General features: G+C 39.5%; 1 protein-coding gene across 4 annotated transcripts in view; it reads right to left on the reverse strand.

The window, feature by feature from the left end:
• LOC103543735 (E3 SUMO-protein ligase RanBP2) overlaps positions 1-21,868 on the reverse strand; it is an 88,981-nt gene extending 67,113 nt beyond the window's left edge. For 2 of the 4 annotated variants that reach the window (XM_070571930.1, XM_070571929.1), the window contains exon 1: positions 21,672-21,861. In XM_070571930.1, coding sequence (XP_070428031.1) covers positions 21,672-21,743 — 72 coding nt within the window. In that variant the 5' untranslated portion in view covers positions 21,744-21,861. Of the gene's footprint in view, positions 1-21,671 lie in introns of all 4 variants that reach the window. The other 2 variants (XM_070571931.1, XM_070571932.1) reach the window with 2 other exon arrangements.
• Between the last annotated feature and the right edge of the window lie 1,554 nt (positions 21,869-23,422).

Raw genomic sequence — 23,422 nt, forward strand, 5'->3', positions numbered from 1 at the left:
TTGGGATGAAGCTCATCAACACAAGGAAGATGTCTGGGAACATTATCAACAATAAGCAAAATCTTTAAAAGTATGTTATTCTCCAAACAGTACTTCTTCATTTCACTGGAATAACAATTCAGGAGGGCATCTTGGAAGAGGAGCTAAGTCATCCATGACTTCTTAGTGCCCTCATAGTATACTGGTAGTGTGTGCTTGATTGATATGCTTGAAGGCCCTGGGCTTCTCACTGTGCCAGATCATAAAGGGTTTCAATTTATAGCCTGCAACACTGCCCCCAAACAAGACTGTGATCCTGACCTTAAAAGCCTTGAAATCTAGCACTGACTTGTCCAACTCATGGAAGAAAATCCTTTCAGGCACTCATTTCCAGAATAGGGAGGTTTCATCCATATTGAATATGTGCTCTGGCAAGTAATCTTCCTCTACAACCAGCTTATCTAGAGTTGCCAAAACTTCTTCAACTGCCTTCACATCAGCACTCTCAGATGCACCACTGACGTCCACATTATATAACTATTGAGTTGTTTAGACCACCCCAACTAGCAGTAAATTCAACATTGTAGTCAGGCACAACCTTTTCTTTCAACATTGCAAACAAGTTTTTCTTCTTTTTTTGGTGAGGAAGATTCACCCTGAGCCAATCTTCCTCTTTTTTTTTTTTCTGGCTTGAGAAAGATTAGCCCTGAGCCAACATCTGTGCCAGTCCTTCTCTACTTTGTAAAGTGGATGCCTCCACAGCATGGCTGATGAGTGGAGTACGTCTCGTGCTGGGGATCTGAACTCGCAAACCCAGGTCACTGAAGCACAGTGCACAGAACTTGAACTGCTCAGCCACAGGGCCAGCTCCACGAACAAACTTTTTAGCTTGGCTGTAATCATCATGGTGCTGAGAAAAATACACTTCTGCATCTGCTCTTCAATCCAGAGCATTAGAAGTTTCTCCACGTCTGATATAGGCCCTTCTCGAACTTCTCTTAGTCTCATTGCCTTCAATGAAGCAGATCCTTAACAGCTTCCATCACTTTGTTCTTGCTCTTCAAGATTGTAGCCATGATGGAATTGGACATGCCTGACTGGCAAGCAATAACAATCACTTATTTTCCACCATCGTAGTCCTAAATCACTTTTAATTTTGTTTTAAAGAAATCACTCAACATGGCCTCTTACTGGCAATGTTAGCAGATTCTGTATGCTTAGGGGCCACGATGAACAAAACAACATGACATTAAATCAAGCACAAAAAAAAATGATGCAATCAAGAGACGCAGTAATCACAAGATGTATGAGGCTGCTGCAGGCATAACATGGCATACCGGAATACTGTTTTACAATACACTTTTTTATAACTGGAAAGACTACTCTCTAAAATAACAATAAAAAGTATAGTATAGTAAATACATAAACCAATAACATAGTCACTTTTTATCAAGTATCATGTACCATACATAACGGTATGTGCTACACTTGTATATGACTAGCAGTGAAAATTTGTTTTTACCAGCATTCACCACAAACACGTGAATAATGTATTGTAGTTCCAATAATGCTGAAACTACAATGTTACAACAGCTACAATGTCACTAGGAGAGAAAAGTTTCTCAGCTCCATTATAATCTTATGGTACTACTGTCTTATGTGCAATGTATTGTTACCCAAAATATCGTTATGTGGCATGTGACTGTACACATTCTTCTCAAGCTCTCATTGGACATTCACCAAGACAGACACATTCTAGACTATGAGACACACCTTAACAAATTTAAAGAATAAAAGTCATACATGTATGCTTTCAAACCACAATGGAATTAAATTTTAGAAATCAATAACACAAAGATAGCTGAATAATCCCAAAATACGTATGAGACAACAAACTACTAAATAATACAAAGTTCAAAGGAAAATTTTAAATTATTTTGAACTAAATAAAAACTAAACAAAACATCAAAATTTGCGGCATGCAGCAAAAGCACTGCTTAGAGGGAAATTTATAACAATGAAACACATATTAGAAAAGAATATCTAAAATCAGTCATCTAACCTTCCACCTTAGTAAATTAAAAAGAGCAAATTAAATCCAAAATTAACAGCAATAAGAATCAGAGCAGAACTGACAATAGAGGGAAACTTTCTCAACTTAATAAAGAAGAGCTACAAAAGAACCTACAGCTAACATCATACTTAACGATAAGGAACTCAAATTTTTCTAAGATCAGGAACAAGGCAAGGATGTCACCTTCACTACTCCTTTACATCATCATACTTGAAATCCTAAGTAATACAATAAGACAAAAAAGAAATAAAAGGTATACAGATTAGGAAAGAAGAAATAAAACTGAAGGCATGACTATCTATGCAGAAAATGTGAAAGAATCAACCAAAAAGTTCCTGGAAATAATAAGCAATTATAGCAAGTTTGCAAGATACAAGGTTAACATAAAACAGCCAATCGTGGGGCTGGGCCCCATGGCCAAGTCGTTGGATTCACTCACTCTGCTTTGGAGGCCCAGGGTTTCACCAGTTTGGATCCTGGGCGCAGACATGGCATCGCTCACCAAGCCATGCTAAGGTGGCGTCCCACATGCCACAACTAGAAGGAACCCATAACTAAAAATAGACAACTATGTACCAGGGGGCTTTGGGGAGAAAAACAAAAAATAAAATCTTTAAAAAAAAAAAAAAGCCAATCATTTTCCTACATACCATCAATAAACAAATGGAATTTGAAATTAAAAACACAATACCGTTTACATTAGTACCCCAAAAAATGACATAGTTAAAAATCTAAGAAAACACATATAAGATCCACATGAAAACTAGAAAACTCTGATCAACAAAATCAAAGAACTAAATAAAGGGAGAGATGTTCCATATTCATGGACAGGAAGATTCAACATTGCCAAGATGTCAGTTTTCCCCAATTTCATCTATAGATTCAATGCAATCCCAATCAAAATCACAAGTTATTTTGTGGACATTAACAAACTGATTCTAATGTGTATACAGAGAGGGAAAATAACCAAAACAATACTAAAAAAGAACAAAGTTGGAGGACTCACACTGCCTGACTTCAATACTTACTATAAAGCTACAGTAATCAAGACAACATAGTACAGGAGTCCCCCCTTATCCTTGGTTTCACTTTTCACGGTTTCAGTTATCCACGGTCAACTGCATTTCAAAAATAACACTACAACACAATGCCTATATCATTCACTTCACTTGATCTCATCACATAGGCACTGTATCACCTCACATTACCACAAGAAGAATGCTAAGTACAGTACAAGATATTGTGATAGAAAGAGACCACAGTCTCATAACTCTTATTACAGTATATTGTTATAATTGTTCTATTTCATTATTAGTAATAGTTGTTAATCTCTTACTGCACCTAATTTATAAGATGAACTTGATCACAGGTAGGTGTGTACGTATGTATAGGAAAAAACAGCATATGCTGGGTTTGGTACTATCTGTGGTTTCAGGCATCTACTGAGGGTCTTGGAATGTATCTCCCATGGATAAAGGAGGATTGATGTATTAGCAAGAGTATAAATAGTAAAATGGGACAGAACAGACCCAGGAATAGACCCACATAAATAGAGTCAACTGACCCTTGACAAACGACCAAAAGCAATATAATGGAGAAAAGATAGTCACTCAACAAAGGGTTTTGGGACAATTGGACACACACATGCAAAAAAAAAAAAAAAAAATCCAGGGGCCAACCCCACGGCATGGTGGTTGGGTTCAGCATGCTCTGCTTTGGTGGCCCAGGTTTGCAGGTTCAGAACCTGAGTGTGGACATACACCACTTGTCTGCCAAGCTGTGGCAGCAACCCACATAAGAAACAGAGGAAGACTGGCACAGAATGTTACCTCAGGGATAATCTTTCTCAAGCAAAAAAAGAAGAAAGTTGGCAACAGATGTTAGCTCACAGCAAATCTTTCTTAGCAAAGAAAAACAAAAGAATCTATACATAGATTTTACACTCTTCACAAAATTTAACTCAAAATGGATCACAAACATAAATGTAAAACACAAAACTATAAAACTCCTAGAAAATAACACTGGAGAAAATCTTGATGACCTTGGGTTTGGTAATGACTTTTTAAATACAACACCAAAGGCACAATCCATAAAAGAAATGATAAGCTGTACTTCAGTAAAATTAATATTTTCTGTGCTGGCAAGAGTGACATCAGCATCGTGGTGGAGTGACCTCTTTCCTTAGACTCTGCCCACTAAGACATAATGAAAAAGACATTCATACACCAACAGAGGCCATTCACAGAACACAAAAGACATCTGAGAGACCCATGCAGCCCTACATCTGAAGTTTGATGTGCTGGACCCACTGGAGGAAGTGGAAGGAGGTAAGGGGATCTCCTCTCCCTCCCACAACGGCAGCAACCCAGGGAGTGGGACAATGCGGCTCAGAGAGGAGAGAGAGGAGGGGTGGCCCTCTGTGGGAACACCTTTGCTCTCCAAGTTCCCTCACAGCCTGTGGGAAAGCCCCACACAGAGATGGCTATTGCAGGGGTGTCTTCATCAAGCCAGGACCCCAGGAGGGCAAATAGTGAGGGCACAGCGAGAACAGGCCCCAGGTACACACAGGCCAAAGACAGTGCCCCTCCCCCAACCTGGCACTCAAGCTCTGTCAGCCAGAGTACCTGTGCAAGTGGTAAAAAAGCAGCAGCTGTGAGCAAGTAAGCTGGGGTCACGGTGGACTCAGAATACACAGCTCTTGAGCCTAACCCAGTGGCAGCAGATGGAAGCTGTGACCAGATACTATCACAATGTGGAGGCACAAATCCAAACCATCACACAGTATGAAAAAAGATGTTAATAACCCAGAAGAGAAAGAAAATGACAAACACTCAGAAATCAATCCTGAAGGCCAAGGAATTTATAATCTAAATCAGAATTCAAAATAGCTATCATATGGAGCTGGCCCCGTGGCTAAGTGGTTAAGTTTGCGCGCTCCACTGTGGCGGCCCTGGGTTCGGATCCTGGGTGCGGACATGGCACCACTCATTAGGCAACATTTAGGCGGCATCCCATACGCCACAACTGGAAGGACCTGCAACTAAGATATACAACTCTGTACCAGGGGGGATTTGGGGAGATAAAGCAGGAAAAAAAAAAAGATTGGCCACAGTTGTTAGCTCAGGTGCCAATCTTTAAAAAAAAAAACAAAAACAAAATAGCTATCATAAATCAACTCAGTGAGCTACAAGAAAATACAGATAACTCAATAAAGTCAGGAACTTCTTCACAAAAGAGCCAGAAACTATAAAGAAAAACCAATCAGAAATGTTGGAAATGAAAAACACAATGAACAAGATAAAAATCTGTACTCTCTGAATAACAGAGCTGATGTTACGGAGGAAAGAATTAGCAGTCTGGAGAACAGAAATACAGAAATGTTTCAGATGAAGAAGAGAGAACTACAACTAAAAACAAATCAAAAAATTCTCCAAGAAATATCCACTCAATTAGGAAATGCAACCTAAGGATTGTACGTATTCCAGAGAAAGAAGGGAAGAAGAATGCCTGTTCAAAAAGAAGAAAGCTTGTTCAAAGAAATAATAGCTGAGAATTTCCCAAACCTTGGGAAGGAGCAAGAAAGTCAAGTAAAAGAAGCTAATAGATCTCCTACTTACATCACTGTAAAAAGTCCTTCTTCAAGGCATATCCTAGTAAAGCTGGCAAAAACCAATGACAAAAACTATTAAGGGCAGCAAAGCACAAGAAAATAACCTACAAAGGAACCCCTATCAGGCTTTCAGTGAATTTCTCAACAGAAACCTTAGAGGCCAGGAAAGAGTAGAATGATATATTCAAAACTCTGAAAGACAAAAACTTTCAGCCAAGAATACTCTATCCAGTGAAACTATTCTTGAGATATGAAGGAGAAAGAAAAACTTCCCCAGATGAAACCTCAGGGAGTTTACTGCTACAAGACCCCACTCCCCAACAAGACATTCTTAAAAATTTCTTGATACCTGAAATAAAAGAAGACCTGAAAAAAAGAGAAACGGTTTACAAGCCTCAAACAAAGAGATAAATAGGTACACAAAACCAGAAAATTACAGCTCTCTATCAGAACAGGTTAGCAACCAATTATCATATTAAAGATAAAGAAAACGAAAATATCAATGTTAACTCATTATTTTTAAAGTTTGGCACCGGAGCTAACATCTGTTGCCAATCTTCTTATTTTCTTCTTCTTCTTCTCCCCAAAGCCCCCCAGTACATAGTTGTATATTCTAGTTGTGAGTGCCTCTAGCTGTGTTATGTGGGATGCCACCTCAGCATGGCCTGATGAGCGGTGCCATGTCTGCGCCCATGATCCAAACCGGCGAAACCCTGGGCCACCAAAGCGGAGTGTGCGAACTTAACCGCCCAGCCACAGGGACAGGCCCTAATCTCGTTATTTTCGACACAAACTCACAATACAAGACGGAGTAAATTGTGACAACAATAAGTTAGAAGGGGAAGAGGAAAGGAATAGAATCGGCTTAATCTAAGGAAATATGAGGTTATCAGAATTGGACTGTCTATGAGATTGTTTATACTAACCTCATGGTAATCACTAAACAAATAATCAGAACAAAGAAATAATAAATAAAGAGAAAACAAAACCGTAATAGAGAACTACCAAACTGAACTGGTAGCCTGAAATACACGGGACAAGATACCATGGAAATGCAGAAGAACCAGAAAATGAGTGATAAAATGGCAGCATTAGACCTCAAATATCAAGAATCACTCTAAATGTAAATGGACTGAATTCTCAAATAAAAAGACACAGAGCAGCAAGATGAATTAAAAAGCAAGACCCAACAATATGCTGGCTCCAGGAAACACATCTTAGCTGCTCAGAGCAAAGAAATGGAAGAGGATACTCAAACCGAATGGCAAACAAAAGAAAGCAGATGTTGCTATACTTAGACAAAGTAGACATCAAGACAAAACAAGTAATGACAAAGAGGAGCAGTATAAAATGCTAAAAGGGACACTCCATCAACATAACACTAATAAATATATATGCACCCAACATACGAGCACCAAAACACATAAAGAGTATTAAAAACCTGAAGAGGAGACATTAGCAACAACACAATAATAGGAGACCTTAACACCCCAGTTACAGCAATAGATAGATCATCCAGACAGAAAGTCAACAAGGAAACAATGGATTCAAACAAAACACTAGACAAGATGGACTCAATAGACATATATAGAACACTCCATCCAAAATCAGCAGAATATACATTCTTCTCAAGTGCACACAGAACATTTTCAAGAATAGACCATATCCTGGGAAATAAAGCAGGCCTCAATAAACTTAAGACGACTGAAATCATATCAAGTACATTTTCCAACCATAATGCTACGAAACTAGAAATCAACTACAAGAAAAAAGCTGGGAAAGTCACAAACATGTGGAGACTAAACAACATGATACTGAACCACCAATGAATCACTGAAAAATTAAGGGAGAAATAAAAAAAATATCTGGAGACAAATGATAATGGAAACACACCATACCAACTCTTACGGGATGCACCAAAAGCAGTCCTAACAGGAAAATTCATAGCAAATACAGGCCCACCTTAACAAAAAAGAAAATTCTCAAATAAGCAATCTTAAACTACACCTAAAAGAATTAGAAAAAGAACAAAGCCCAGAGTCAACAGGAGGGAAATAATAAAAAATTAGAGCAGAAATACATGAAGTTAAAACAAAAAAGACAAAAGAAAGGACCAACGAAACAAAGAGCTGGTTCTTTGAGAAGACAAACAAAATTGACAAACCCTTAGCCAGATTATGAAAAACTACATGCCAACAAATTTGATAATCTAGCAGAAAAGGATAAATTCTTAGACTCACACAACCTCCCCAAACTGAACCAATATGAAATAGAGAGTCTGAATAGACCAATCACAAGTAAAGAGATTGAAATAGTAATCAAAAACCTCCTAAAAAATAAACGTCCAGGAGCAGATGGCCTCTCTGGAGAATCCTACCAAACATTCAAAGAGGATTTCATAACTATCCTTCTCAAACTATTCCAAAAAATGGAAGATGATGGAACACTTCTTAACACATTGTATGAGATCAACATCACCCTGATACCAAAGCCAGACTATGACAACACAAATAAGGAAAATTACAGGCCAATATTGCTGATGAACACAGACGCAAAAATCCTCAACAAAATAGTGGCAAATGAATACAGGGATACATTAAAGAGTTCATACACCATGATCAAGCAGGATTTATACCAGGGACACAGGGATAGTGCAACATCCACAAATCAATGAGATATACCACATTAACAAAATAAGGAATAAAAACCACATGATCGTCTCAATAGACACAAAGAAAGCATTCAACAAGATCCAACAGCCATTCATGATAAAAACTCTTAATAAAATGGGTATAGAAGAAAGTACCTCCACATAATAAAGGCCATATATGACAAACTCACAGCCAACAACATACTCAACAGAGAAAAATTGAAAGCCATCCCTCTGAGAACAGAAACAAGACAAAGGTGCCCCTTTCACCACTCTTTTTCAACACAGTACTGGAAGTTTTGGCCACAGCAATAAGGCAAGAAAAAGAAATAAAAGACTTCCAAACAGGCAAAAAAAGAAGTGAAACTCTCGCTGTTTGCAGATGATATAATTTTATATATAGAAAACCCTAAAGAACCCATTGGGAAACTATTAGAAATAACAACTACAGCAAAGTTGAAAGGTACAAAACCAACTGACAAAAATCGGTTGCATTTCTAGAGTCTAAAAATGAATGAACAGAAAGAGAACTCCAGAATACAATCCTATTTACAATGAGAACAAAGAGAATAAAATACCAAGGAAAACTTAACCAAGGAGGTGAGAGGCCTATACAATGAAAACTATGAGATATTACAACGTGATACACCACATCAACAAACTGAGGAATAAAAACCACATGATCATCTCAATAGATGCAGAGAAGGCATTTGACAAGATCCAACAGCCATTTATGATAAAAACTCTGAACAAACTGGGCATAGAAGGAAACTACCTCAACATAATAAAGGCCATATACGACAAACCCATAGCCAACATCATACTCAATGGGCAAAAACTGAATCCCATCCCCCTGAAAACAGGAACAAGACAAGGATGCCCTCTATCACCACTCTTATTTAACATAGTACTGGAGGTCCTGGCCAGAGCAATCAGGCAAGAAAAAGGAATAAAAGGAATCCAAATAGGGAGGGAAGAAGTGAAACTCTCGCTGTTTGCAGACGACATGATCTTATATATAGAAAACCCCAAAGAATCCATTGGAAAACTGTTAGAAGTAATCAACAACTACAGCAAAGTTGCAGGGTATAAAATCAACTTGCATAAATCAGTAGCATTTCTATACTCCAGTAATGAACCAACAGAAAAAGAACTCAAGAATACAATACCATTCACAATCGCGACAAAAAGAATAAAATACCTTGGGGTAAATTTAACTAAGGAAGTGAAGGACCTATATAATGAAAATTGCAAGGCCTTTCTGAGAGAACTGGATGACGACATAAGGAGACGGAAAAACATTCCATGTACATGGATTGGAAGAATAAATATAGTTAAAATGTCCATTCTACCTAAAGCAATCTACAGATTCAATGCCATCCCAATCAGAATCCCAATGACATTCTTTACAGAATTAGAACAAAGAATCCTAAAATTCATATGGGGCAACAAAAGGCCCCAAATTTCTAAAGCAATCCTGAGAAAAAAGAACAAAGCAGGAGGCATCACAATCCCTGACTTCAAAACATACTACAAAGCAACAGTAATCAAAACAGCATGGTACTGGTACAAAAACAGGTGCACAGCTCAGTGGAACAGAACTGAAAGCCCAGAAATAAAACCACACATCTATGGACAGCTTATCTTTGACAAAGGAGCTGAGGGCATACAATGGAGAAAAGAAAGTCTTTTCAACAAATGGTGCTGGGAAAACTGGAAAGCCACATGGAAAAGAATGAAAATTGACCATTCTTTTGCACCGTTCACCAAAATAAACTCAAAATGGATCAAAGACCTAAAGGTGAGACCTGAAACCATAACGCTTCTGGAAGAAAACATAGGCAGTACACTCTTTGACATCAGTATTAAAAGGATCTTTTCGGACACCATGCCTTCTCAGAGAAGGGAAACAATAGAAAGAATAAACAAATGGGACTTCATCAGATTAAACAGCTTCTTCAAGGCAAATGAAAACAGAATTGAAACAAAAAAACAACCCACTAACTGGGAAAAAATATTTGCAAGTCATATATCTGACAAAGGCTTAATATCCTTAATATATAAAGAACTCTCGCAACTCAACAACAAAACATCAAACAACCCAATCAAAAAATGGGCTGGAGATATGAACAGACATTTCTCCAGAGAAGATATACTGATGGCCAATAGGCATATGAAAAGATGCTCATCATCGCTGATCATCAGGGAAATGCAAATCAAAACTACAACTAAGATATCACCTTACACCCGTTAGAATGACAAAAATATCTAAAACTAATAGCAACAAATGTTGGAGAGGTTGCGGAGAAAAAGGAACCCTCATACACTGCTGGTGGGAATGCAAACTGGTGCAGCCACTATGGAAAACAGTATGGAGATTCCTCAAAAAACTAAAAATAGAACTACCATACGATCCAGCCACCCCACTACTGGGTGTTTATCCAAAGAGCCCGAAGTCAGCAATCCCAAAAGTCCTGTGCACCCCAATGTTTATTGCAGCACTGTTTACAATAGCCAAGACGTGGAAGCAACCTAAGTGCCCATCAACAGACGAATGGATAAAGAAGATGTGGTACATATATACAATGGAATACTACTCAGCTGCAAAACAGAACAAAATCATTCCATTTGCAATAACATGGATGGACCTTGAGAGAATTATGTTAAGGGAAATAAGCCAGCGAGAGAAAGATAATCTGTGTATGACTCCACTCATATGAGGAATTTAAAACTATGGACCAAGAACAGTTTAGTGGATACCAGGGGAAAGGTGGGGTGGGGGGTGGGCACAAAGGGTGAAGTGGTGCACCTACAACATGACTGACAAACATTAATGTACAATTGAAATTTCACAAGATTGTAACCTATCAATAACTCAATAAAAAATTTAAAAAAAAAACTATGACATATTATTGAAATAAAGTGATGATGACATAAGGAAATGGAAAGATATTCTATGCACATAGGTTGGAAAAATAAACATAGTTAAAATATCCATAGTACCTAATGCAATCTACAGATTCAATGCAATCCCAATCAGAATCCCAATGACATTCTTCACAGAAACAGAACGAAGAATCCTCAAACTCAAATGAGGCAAGAAAAGACCCTTAACAGTTAAAGCAATCCTGAGAAAAAAGAACAAAGCTGGAGGCTTCACACTCCCTAATTTCAAAACATAACACAGGGCCGGCCCGGTGGCACAGTGGTTAAGTGCACATGTTCTGCTTTGGCAGCCTGGGGTTCCCCGGTTCAGATTCCAGGTGTGGACAAGGCACCACTTGGCACGCCATGCTGTGATAGGCGTCCCACATACAAAGTAAAGGAAGATGGGCATGGATGTTAGCTCAAGGCCAGTCTTCCTCAGCGAAAAGAGGAGGATTGGCAGCAGTTAGCTCAGGGCTAATCTTCCTCAAAATATATATATATATAACAGAAAGCTATAGTACTCAAAACAGCATGGTACTGATACAAAAACAGACACACAGAACAATGGAACAGAACTGACAGCCCAGAAAAAAACCACACATCTATGGACAGCTAATTTTTGGCAAAGGAGCCCAGAACATACAATGGAGAAAAGAAAATCTCTTCAATAAATGATGTTAGGAAAACTGGATAGCCTCATGCAGAAGAATGAAAGCAGATCATTATCTTTCCCATACACAAAAATTAACTCAAAATGGATCAAACACTTGAAGGTAAGACCTGAAACCACAAAACTCCTAGAAGGAAATGTAAGCAATATACTCTTTGACATCAGTCTTAGAGGATCTTTCTGAATACCATGTCTACTCAGACAATGGAAACAAAAAGAAAAAATAAACAAATAGGACTTTATCAGACTAAAACGCTCTTGCAAAGCAAAGGAAACGAGGAACAAAATGAAAAAACACTCCACAAACTATGAGAAAATATTTGCAAATCATATACCCAACAAGGGGTTAATCTCCAAAATATGTAAAGAACTCACACAACTGAACAACAATAAAACAACCCGATAAAAAAAAATGGGCAAAGAATATAAACAGACATTTTTCCAAAGAAGATATACAGATGGCCAACAGGCACATGAAAAGATGTTCAACATCACTAATGATTAGGAAAATGCAAATCAAAACTACACTGAGATATCACCTTATCCCTGTCAGAATGGCTATAATCACCAAGACAAAAAATAACAAATGTTGGAGAGGATGTGGAGAAAAAGAGAACCCTCATACACTGCTGGTGGGAATGCAAACTGGTGAGGCTGTTATAGAAAACAGTACGGAGATTTCTCAAAAAGTTAAAAATAGAAATAACATATGACCCAGCTATCCCTCTACTGGGTATTTATCCAACGAACTTGAAATCAACAATTCAGAGAGACTTATGCAGCCCTATTTCTTTTTTTTTCTGCTTTTTCTCCCCAAGTCCGCCCAGTACATAGTTGTCTATTTTAGTTATGAGTACTTCTAGTTGTGGGATGCGGGATGCTGCCTCAGCATGACCTGACGAGCAGTGCCACATCCACGCCCAGGATCCGAACCAGTGAAACCCTGGGCCAGCCCCTGCACCCCTATTTCATTGCAGCATTATCCACTACAGCCAAGAAGTGGAAGCAACCCAAGTGCCCATCAACTGATGATTGGATAAAGAAAACGAGGTGTGTATATATATATATATTTACACACACAATAGAGTACTACTCAGCCATGAAAAAAGACAAAATCATCCCATTTGGAACAACAGCGAGGGACCCTGAGGGCATTATGTTAAGTGAAATATGCCAGACAGAGAAAGACAAACACCTTATGATTTCATTCATATGTGGAAGATAAACACATGGACAAAGAGAACACAGTTTAGTGGCTACCCGAGGGGAAAGGAGTTAGGGATGGGCACAAAGGGTGAAGGGGCACGTTTATATGGTGACTGACAAATAATAATGTAAAATTTCACAATGTTATAAACTGTTATGACCTCAATAAAAAAAGATTCTGTTCTGCAAAGAATTCTGTCAAGAGAATGAAGATGAGCCACAGACTAGGAGAAAATATTTGCAAAAGACACATCTGAGAAAAGACTGTTATCAAAAATACACAAATAACTCTTAAAAGTCAATAAGAAAACACAATAAAAAATGGGTCAAAGATCTGAACAGACACATCACCAAAGAAGATATACAAACAGCAAGTAAGCATATAAAAAGATCCTCTACATCAATTTGTTTAATTGCAAATTAAAAACAAGATACCATTACATACCTATTAGAATGGCCAAAATCCAGAACACTTATAATACCAAATGCTAGTGAGGATAGGGTGCTACAGGAACTCTCATTCATTGCTAGTGGGAATGCAAAATGGTACAGCCATTTTGAAAGACAATTTGGCAGCTTCTTACAAAACTAAACAAATGTTTACCATATGATTCAGCAATAGTGCTCCTTGGTATTGACACAAAGGAGTTGAGAACTTAAGCCCACACAAAAACCTGCACATGGGTGTTTATAGCCAAAATTTCGATGCAACAAAGATGTTCTTCAATAGGTGAATAGACAAACTGTGGTACATCCAGACAATAGGATATTCTTCAGCACTTAAAACAAATGAGCTATCAAGCCATTAAGAGACATGGAGAAGACTTAGATGTATATTACTAAATGAAAGAAGCCAGTCTGAAAAGGATACATACTGTATGATTCCAACTATATGACATTCTAGATAAAGCAAAACTATGGAGACAGTAAAAAAGATCAGCGGTTGCCAGGGAGGAAAGAGGGATGAACAGGCAGAGCACAGAGGATTTTTAGGGCAGTGAAACTACTCTGTATGACACAGTAATAGTGGATAATATGTCATTATACACTTGTCAAAACCCATAGATTGTACAACACCAAGACTGAACCCTAAGGTAAACTAGACTTTGGGTAATAACAATGTGTCAGTGTAGACTCATCAATTGCAACAACTGTACTACTCTGGGGGGGATGTTGATAATGGAGGAGGTCATGCACGTGTGGAGGCAGCGAGTATGTGGGAAATATCTATATTTTCTGTGCAATTGCTGTGAACCTAAAATGCTTTAAAAATAATCTAATAAGAAAAGATTTTTAACTCAGCAAAACTAATTCAACAGCACATTAAAAGTATTATACACCGTGGGGCTGGCCCCGTGGCCAAGTGGTTACGTTCGCGCGCTCCGCTGCAGGCGGTCCAGTGTTTCGTTAGTTCGAATCCTGGGCGCGGACATGGCACTGCTCATCAGACCACGCTGAGGCAGCATCCCACATGCCACAACTAGAAGAACCCACAACGAAGAATACACAACTATGTACCTGGGGGCTTTGGGGAGAAAAAGGAAAAAATAAAAATCTTTAAAAAAAAAAAAAAAAAAAAAAAAAAGTATTATACACCGTAACCAACTACAATTTGTCCCAGGAATGCAAGGGTGGTTCAATATAGGAAAACGAATGAAGTAATACATCACATTAATGGAACAAAAGGAAAAAAAACCACATGATCACCTCAATTGCCACCAAAAGAAAACAGCATTTGACACAATCTAACACCTGTTCATGATAAAAACTCTCAGAAAACTGAGACTACAAGGATTCTGTCAGAAAACAAAGCATAACCTCAACAAAAAGCCATTATGTTAAAAGCCCACAGCTAACATCATACTCAATGGTGAAAGACTGAAGGCTTTCCCCCTAAGATCAGGTATGGCTTTCACCACTTCTATTCAACATCATGCTGGAAGTTCTAGTCAGAGAAACTGGACGAGAAAAAAAAATAAAAGCATCCAAATCTGAATTGAAAGGAAGAACTAAAGCTATATTCACAGACAACATGGTCCTATAAATAGGAAACCCCAAAGAATCCATAAGAAAACTACTAGAGTTAAAAAATTAACTCAGCCACACTGAAGAGTACAAGATCAACACATAAAAGTCAGCTGTGCTTCCACACACCAGCAAGGAACAACCACAAAAGAGAATTAAGAAAGCAATTCTAGGAGCCGGCCCCATGGCCAAGTGGTTAAGTTCACACGCTCTGCTTCAGCAGCCCAGGGTTTCACTGGTTCAGATCCTGGGCGCAGACATGGCGCCACTCACCAGGCCATGCTGAGCATCCCACATGCCACAACTAGAAGGACCCACAACGAAAATATACAACTATGCACTGGGGGAATTTAGCGAGAAAAAGCAGAAAGAAAAAAAGAGTAAGATTGGCAACAGTTGTTAGCTCAGGTACCGATCTTTACAAAAGCAAAAAAACAACAAAGCAAGCAATTCTATCTACAATAGGATCTAAAAGACTAAAATACCTGGGAATAAACTTAACCAAGAAGGTGAAAGCCTAGTACATTGAAAATTGGAAGACATTGTTGAGAGAAATTAAACACCAAAATAGACGAAAAGACAGATGTGGTCATTGATAGGAGAATCTAATATTGTCAAGATGTCAATACTACCTAAAGCAATCTATAGAGTCAATGAAAATTTCAGCCTTTTTTGCCAAAATGGGAAAGACAATCCTCAAATTCATATGGAACTGCAAGGGGCCCTAAACAAACGCTCTTGAAAAAGAAAAAAGTTCGAGGACTCCACTTTCCAATTTCAAAAATTACTATGAAGCTACAACAACCAAAACAGTGTAGTACCAACATAAGGCCAGAGACATAGACCAAGAGAAGGGAAGTGAGAATTCAGAAATAAACCCATAAATCTATGGCCAAGTGATTTGTAAAAAAGGTGCCAATCCATTCAGTGAAAAAAGAATAGTGTCTTCAATAAATCGGGATGGTACAACTAATTTTCCACATAGAAAAGAATGCAATTAGACCCCTTCCTCACACCATGTATAAAAATTAACACAAAATGAATGAACAACTTAAACGTAAAAACTAAAAATCATGGAACTCTTAGAAGAAAATGTACCGGCAAATCTTCATGACCTCTAATTTGGCAATATATTCTTAGATATGAGATCAAAAGCACAAAAAAAGAAACAGAAGATAAAATGGAATTCATCAAAATTAAAAACTTTTTGAATCAACTGACAAAGAAAATGAAGAGGCAACCCTACAGAATGAGAGAAAATATTTAGAAATCATATCCAAAATATATAAACAATTTCTACAACTCAACAACAAAAATACATTCAATTAAAAAACCCAAGGCAAAGAACTTCGATAGACATTTCTCTAAAGATACGTAAATGGCCAATAAGCCAGGAAAAGATGCTCAACATCATTAGTAACTAGGAAAATGTGTATCAAAACCACAATATAAAAACCACTTCAGACCTATGAGGATGGTTACATTAAAAAATGAAAGAAAGAAAATAACAAGTCCTGGCAACGATGTGAAGAAACTGGAATCCTCTTACATAGCTGGTGGGGATGGAAAATGGTGCAGCCACCATGGAAAACAGTTTGGCAATTCCTCAAGAGCTAAACATAGAATATGACCCAGCAATTCTACTCCTGGATATATACTCAAAAGAACTGAAAACAATGTCTCAGTTATTTGCATGCTCATGTTCACAGCAGCATTACTCACAACAGCCAAAAGGTGGAAAAAATCCAAGTGTCCTTCAAGAGATGAATGGATAAACAAAATGTGGCATATACATACAATGGATTATCATTCAGCCATAAAAAGGAATGAAGTTTTGATACATGCTACAACATGGACAAATCTCTAAAACATGCTCAGTGAAATAAGCCAGACACAAAAGAACAAATATTATATACTCCTACTTATATGAAAAATCTAAAATAAGCAAACTCATAGAGAAAGAAAGTAGATTAGAGGTAACCAGAGCCTAGGGGGAAGGGGAACCTGGGGAGTTATTGCTTAATGGTTACAGAGTTTCTATTTGGGGTGATGAAAAGTTTTGGAAATAGTGGTGATGACTGAACATTATGAATGTAATTAATACAACTGAATAGCACACTTAAAAGTGGTTAAGGGGGCCGGCCCCATGGCCAAGTGCTTAAGTTCATATGCTCTGCTTCGGCGGCCCAGGGTTTCACCGGTTTGGATCCTGGGAGCAGACATGGCACCACTTGTCAGGCCATGCAGAGGCGCCATCCCACAATTATAAGGACCCACAACTAAAAAAAAAAAAAAATACACAACTATGTACCAGGGGGCTTTGGGAGAAAAAGGAAAATTAAAATCTTTAAAAAAAAAAAAAAGTGGTTAAAATGGCAAATTTTGTTACATATAGTTTACACAACTTAAAACATTAGCAATTTTGTATACCAAAACTCACTGAATTGTACACTTTAAGTGTGTGAACTGTATGATATATGAATTATATCTCAATAAAGCCATTAAAAATATACTCTAATTTTATGTGAAAATAGTGCTATACACTCAGAAAATTATTCCAAATGATCTTAGTATGACAGTATTGACTACACATCCTTAACAGGATATATTCTAAAACTAAAAAGCTACAAGCAATCAAACTTCATTATTCTTAACATCCAAGAAAACAGGTCAAGAAGGAAAGTATTGTAGTTAACAATACTTTTAAAAAGCAAAGAAAGAAATACACCAGAATTGGGTAGATAGAGCCTCCCTTTCCCACCCCCTATGAATTCATACATTTTAAATTTATCAGGAAGTTTACGACAATAATAGCAATACACAACAGTCAAGATGGCACTAATAGGAACAAAGTTTTCTTTCCCTTTTTTAAAATGAATAGATTCCCACAAGGTACAATGTCAATACATACAGAAAAATCAACTCCATTACCTATTTCAGGCTTCCAACTATCTCACTAAAGAGAACTATCTTAAGATAATTAAACAACAGTTACTAAAGACTAATATACAGAACCATAAAATCTGAGCGAAACTTGATGATCTTCTGTCACCAATCTGCTCATTTTACAAGGGAACTGAAGCCCAGGGGAGTTAAGTGCCTTGTTTAAAGATGCATAGCTAGGAAGGAGCAGAGCCAACGACAATCCATAATTCAGTCAGTGCTTCGTTCCATGACACCTATGCCATTATGAGCAAATGCTTGAATTCACTTTAGCTGCTAAGTATCAAGAACTGATGTGGGGCTGAAAATAGGAACATTCAGACCTTGAGAAATGCCACATTATCTTCCTCTTGACAGCCAACTGACTCCCCTCCTTCCCCACACCCCCTCCAAAAAGCTCAGGCAAAATGGGTTTGTTCTCAGCATAAAATGATGGGCTCCACACTTATGGAGTCCTGACAAGGGTGACGGCAGGGGTTATAGAGAATAAGCAAAGTGCAGATACTGAACAGTGAGTTCCCCAATCCCCTTCCCCTGGAAGATAAGGTTAAAGGAAATCTCTCAAAAAACAGAAGACGACACAAAAAAGAAAGATGCAGAGAATCAAACCAGAACCAACTTTCAGTTAATCAGAACATGAGAAAGACAACAGAAAAAAGAGAGAGAAGAAATGCTCAAAGAAATAACACAAGAAATGTCCCAGAATTGAAGAAAATGAGTTTGCCAATTGAAAGGAAACGGCCAGAAAACCTATGAGCTATGAAGAAAAGGAATCACATCAGACTTCTAACAGTACAAACGATGAGAAAATGAAGCAATGCCCTCAAAATTGAGCAAAAGATTATTTCGAACCTAGAATTCAATAACCAAACTACCAATTAAATTAGGTAAAGACATTTTTCATATACAATGTTAAAAAAAAAAAATCCCATCCATTCCTTCTCAAAGCAAACTGGAGATTGTGCTACACCAAAACAGAGGAAGTAAGTCAAGAGGACATGAGTTGGAAGAAACCAAGTGTCTAACGCAGAAAAGGGAATTCTCAAGATGATAAAGGAAAGTCTCAGGAACACAGCTAAGCAGAAACCAGTCCAGGATGGAGCAGTAAGACAAGAGCGAAGAGTGCTCCAGAAGGAAGACTCTTAAAAAAACATTTTTTTTAGATCTGAAATTGAGGGGTTATGTGATTTATTTAAATCACACTAGAGAGTTTAAATTGAGTTTGGGTAAAGAATTAGTAATAAATCACAGAAAACTAAAGAAAGCAAAAAATAAAGCAATTATTAACTATAGGAAAAGTAAAACTACACAATAAGGGCAATTCAAATGCAAAAATATTTACCTTATAATTATATAAACTATAAATACACATTTAACTAAAAATTACAATAACAGAACTGGATGAATGAGAGGGAAATAAAAACATCTGTCAACAGAGGTGTGGAGGAACAGACTAGAAGGCCTGTAGAAAGTGTCTAAAATGGGGAGGAGAACAAGAAATAAAAGCACATAGGTATGTATGTTATTCAGAAGTACGAAGTACAGCCATAAACGGCAGTCAAGTTGCCTCTGTGGAGTAGGAATCAAAGGCGTGGAATAGGAACTCAACTAGATAGAAATCTAGGAAAACTAAATAGAAGCCATCTGAAAAAACAAAAGTTAAAGAAACACAGGCGACATTTTCAACAAGGGCAAAAGGCAGTGTGAATGAGCTGGAAAATGGCAAAACAAGAGGAGATGAACAAATGAAAGCACAACGGAAGCCTGGGAAGATAGACTACGGACCCATTACTGCACTCCAAACTGGGAGCCAGTGAAACCAATCTCTTTCGACTTTTCACAGCCACTGTCTCTGCCCCATCCACCATGTCCCTTCCAAGCTATCCACAGCACCCTGTTTTGTCATTTCACTTAGACCTAAGTCTACAGAATACCTTCACATGTTCCAAACTTACTTACTTGCTAATCAACATGCCACTGAAATTCCCAGGTGCTAAAATTAATGATTTCTCCTTGTCCGAAGAAAAACATGATTAAAATAATACTCTTTAAATGTAAAAGAGAGGTGGCCATAATAACCAATCCTTAAAATTTTGCCCCCACTCCTCTTTATTTATTTGACTAGGTAGTTCAAAGAACATTCTAACTTCTGTCTAGCCAATGGTTCTTAATCTTTTGGGAGCCAGGTGCCCACTAACAATCTCATGAAAGCTCTAAACTTACTTTAAAAAAAAAAAAAGTCATATCAATAAACAAAAACCATAATTCCAGGCGTACAAAAACCCTTAATAAGGTTCTGTTTTAGACTTTGGCACCACATTTGTGTTTGCGACTATGCCGGCAGTTTGAAATTACAACCTGCATGTAAGTACCTATTCCCTTCCTCTAGAGGAATAGACTGTAACCTACTCCTCTATTCCTAAAAGAAACTAAATCAGGCCGAAACCAAAGCCTTGCTGAGCCACCTATCGGACAAAGTATCTTTAATCTCTCCAGGTCTCAACATCCACAGGGCTGTTGGGAGCACAAAACACAATCACATAGGCCTGGTATGTGATAAAAAGCACAATTTTGTTCTATTACAATCACGATCGTCCCTGAGTTTTCCTTTTTAGTTTCCTCACACCTTTACTCTCGTAGGCCCTTACCTAAACACGCCTTGAACATCCATTTAACATCCATTTAACATCGACATTTACTGAGTGCTTACTATGTGCGAAGCACTGCCCTCGATGTTCAACACCGAGCACCCTGCACACTCCCACCACCACCATACCCGCATCTTCTTGATGAAGGAGGTTTAACCCGCCTCAAAGTCCACAGCTCACCAACGGCACAGCTGTGCTTCGACCGGGCAAACTGACTCAAGGTGCTGTGCACACCCGCCCTCAGCGCCTTTCTCCTCACCCTCCACTTCCAGTCACTAAAGTCTGGGTGAATCCAAAACATATCTAGCACATTATTTATCTTAGGAAAAATACAAGAGCATGTTGTTGAAAAGGTTACAAATTTTAAGTCACAGTACGAACGCCCCGTAAGAAATTCAGAATTCCCAACATTCCGTTGGAAAAAAAAAAAAAAAAGCAAATAAAAGCAGCTTCCACAGAGCGCCGGGAATGGGAGCGGGGCGTGAGCAGCGCGGGCAGAAGCCCCAAGACCACAGACGCAGCGACGGCCCACGAGCGCCCCGCTGGCCCGCCGGCGCGGCCCAAGGCCCGGTCCGCGCCGCGCCGGTCCCCGCAGCCTTCGCCCGGGAGGGGGCCGCCGACGCGGCGGGGAGCCGGCCGGGAGCCGGGAAGAGCGCCGCGGGGACGCGGGCGCGGCGACGCCCGGGACAGGACGGCGCGCGGACCGCCGGGAGCGGCCAGGAGGAAGAGGAAGCGCCGGCGCCAACGGCCGCCGCGCTCTCCTGCTCCGTCCCCAGGAGCTCGCGAGCGCCACGCCGCCCAACACACCGCGCGAACCGGCCGGCGCCTCAACGGAACGCGCCAGGGAGCGGCGGCCGCCGGGAGCCATGACGCCGGCGCCGCGCGGGGCCGCGGCCGGACCAGGGCGGAGGCTGCCCGTCTCCCCAGGGCCCGCTCACCTCTCGGGGCGACGGGGCGGAGCCCTGCACCGAGGCGATGTACCGCTCCACGTCGGCCTTGCTGCGCCGCATCGCGCCGCCAACCCGGCTCCTGACGCGCGGGAGGCCAGCCTGAGGCCCACGGCGGTCGGCGTCTCCAGGAGCGAAGCGCTTGAAAGCCCGTGACGCAGCGCCGTCGCCGGCGGAGGAGCCGCTCGACCCGCGTGCGTGTTGCGTCAGCACTGTGCGCCACGCCGACGACGGCGCGCTCCCGCCGAGCACCGCCCTCCCGCCCCGAGTTCCGCGCGCGGTCTGTCGAGCCCTGTCAGATGCGGGCTGTGGAGAGCGCCGGCGCCGAGAGGCGCGGGGAAGGGACGTCCAACCCGGCGCCCGGGCTAGGTCAACGACGTGATGTTTTACCTGAGGAGTCCTCAGAAGTTTCGGTCGTTCCGTCTTCATCATAGTTACGCGATGCTGTGGACGTAAAAAGCACTCTCACGCCATTTTGGTGAGCGTGTAAATTGGAACGACCTTTCTCGAGGCGATTGGTTAAATCTATTTGTCTGACACGTGTGCGTACGCAGCATACGTGTTAAAACTCATGCTTTTTTAAATGACATATATGAGAAAATTAAAAATACATTAAGAAGCAGGCCGCAAAGACTATGTTTGGGGAGGATTATAATTTGTATATATGAATAGCCCTCCCAAATTTATATATATTTCAATAGCAGAACGGGAAATACTAAAATGTTAATGGTAATCATCTCAAAATGAGTTATCTGTATTTTCCAAATCTCCAAAAATCTTTACTTTTGGAATTTGAATTTTAAACTCTTAGTTTAAAACAAGTTTTATAAAATGCTTTCAATGGTAAAGACATTTTTGGATTAAAAAAGATCACATCTGTATATACAGTAGGGTCTTAATTATCTGGGAAAATATCAAACAAAGGAAATATGTTGAAATTTTTAAGCAACTTTAGGATGTTATGGTTATGGATAATTTTTATCCTTCTTAATAGACTAAGTACAGTTTTATCCGATCACCTGGAATTAACCTGGCCTCTTTCAGGCTATCTCCTCAGTCTATTCTTTTTGATTTTTCCGTATTTTCTACATTGAGCAAGTATTTCCTTTAGACAGAGGGAAAAATGCAGTTTTATTTTATTTCAGTCATATTGGATGGAAATAAGAGAAAAGGAAATGATGATACTGAGGTCACTAGTGTGACTGACATACATTAACAGTGTCAACTTAAAAAACAAATTTGCCTGCTATTTTGGCTCAAAATGAGCCTATTTGGGAACAGCCAAAAGAATTGCAATTTGGGATGGGCATGCTGTGGCTAACCACAGGCAAATTGGAAAACAAAGGAAGAGAGCTTCCTTAAGAGAGAAAAAGGGGGAGTAAGGAGGGGCTGTTCCAAGGAAAGTCCATTGAGGGAGAGGAACAGATCAGGGCCCAACAGCTGCTCACTGGCTGAGCCGTGGCTGAGAGAGAAATCTTCCTTCAGAGTAGAGTAGTTTCACTTCTGTGGAACATGCAAGCCTCCAGTCTCCTTCTGTTTGGTGTAATTATGATGTGTGAAGGGATGCTGGAGCTCCCCTACAGGCCGTCCTGATTCCAATTTAGTTAAGGTTTCTTTTATTAATTTCCACAAAGGAATAACATGTGAAGAGAATCTAGTTTGGGATGGAAAATCCTGTTTTAGGTAGTTGATCTATTTCACTTGAGGTACCATTCCATGAGTTTGCCTTGGACAGAGTGTTA

The sequence above is a fragment of the Equus przewalskii genome, chromosome 14, assembly GCF_037783145.1.
Source record: "Equus przewalskii isolate Varuska chromosome 14, EquPr2, whole genome shotgun sequence".
NCBI lineage: Eukaryota > Metazoa > Chordata > Mammalia > Perissodactyla > Equidae > Equus > Equus przewalskii.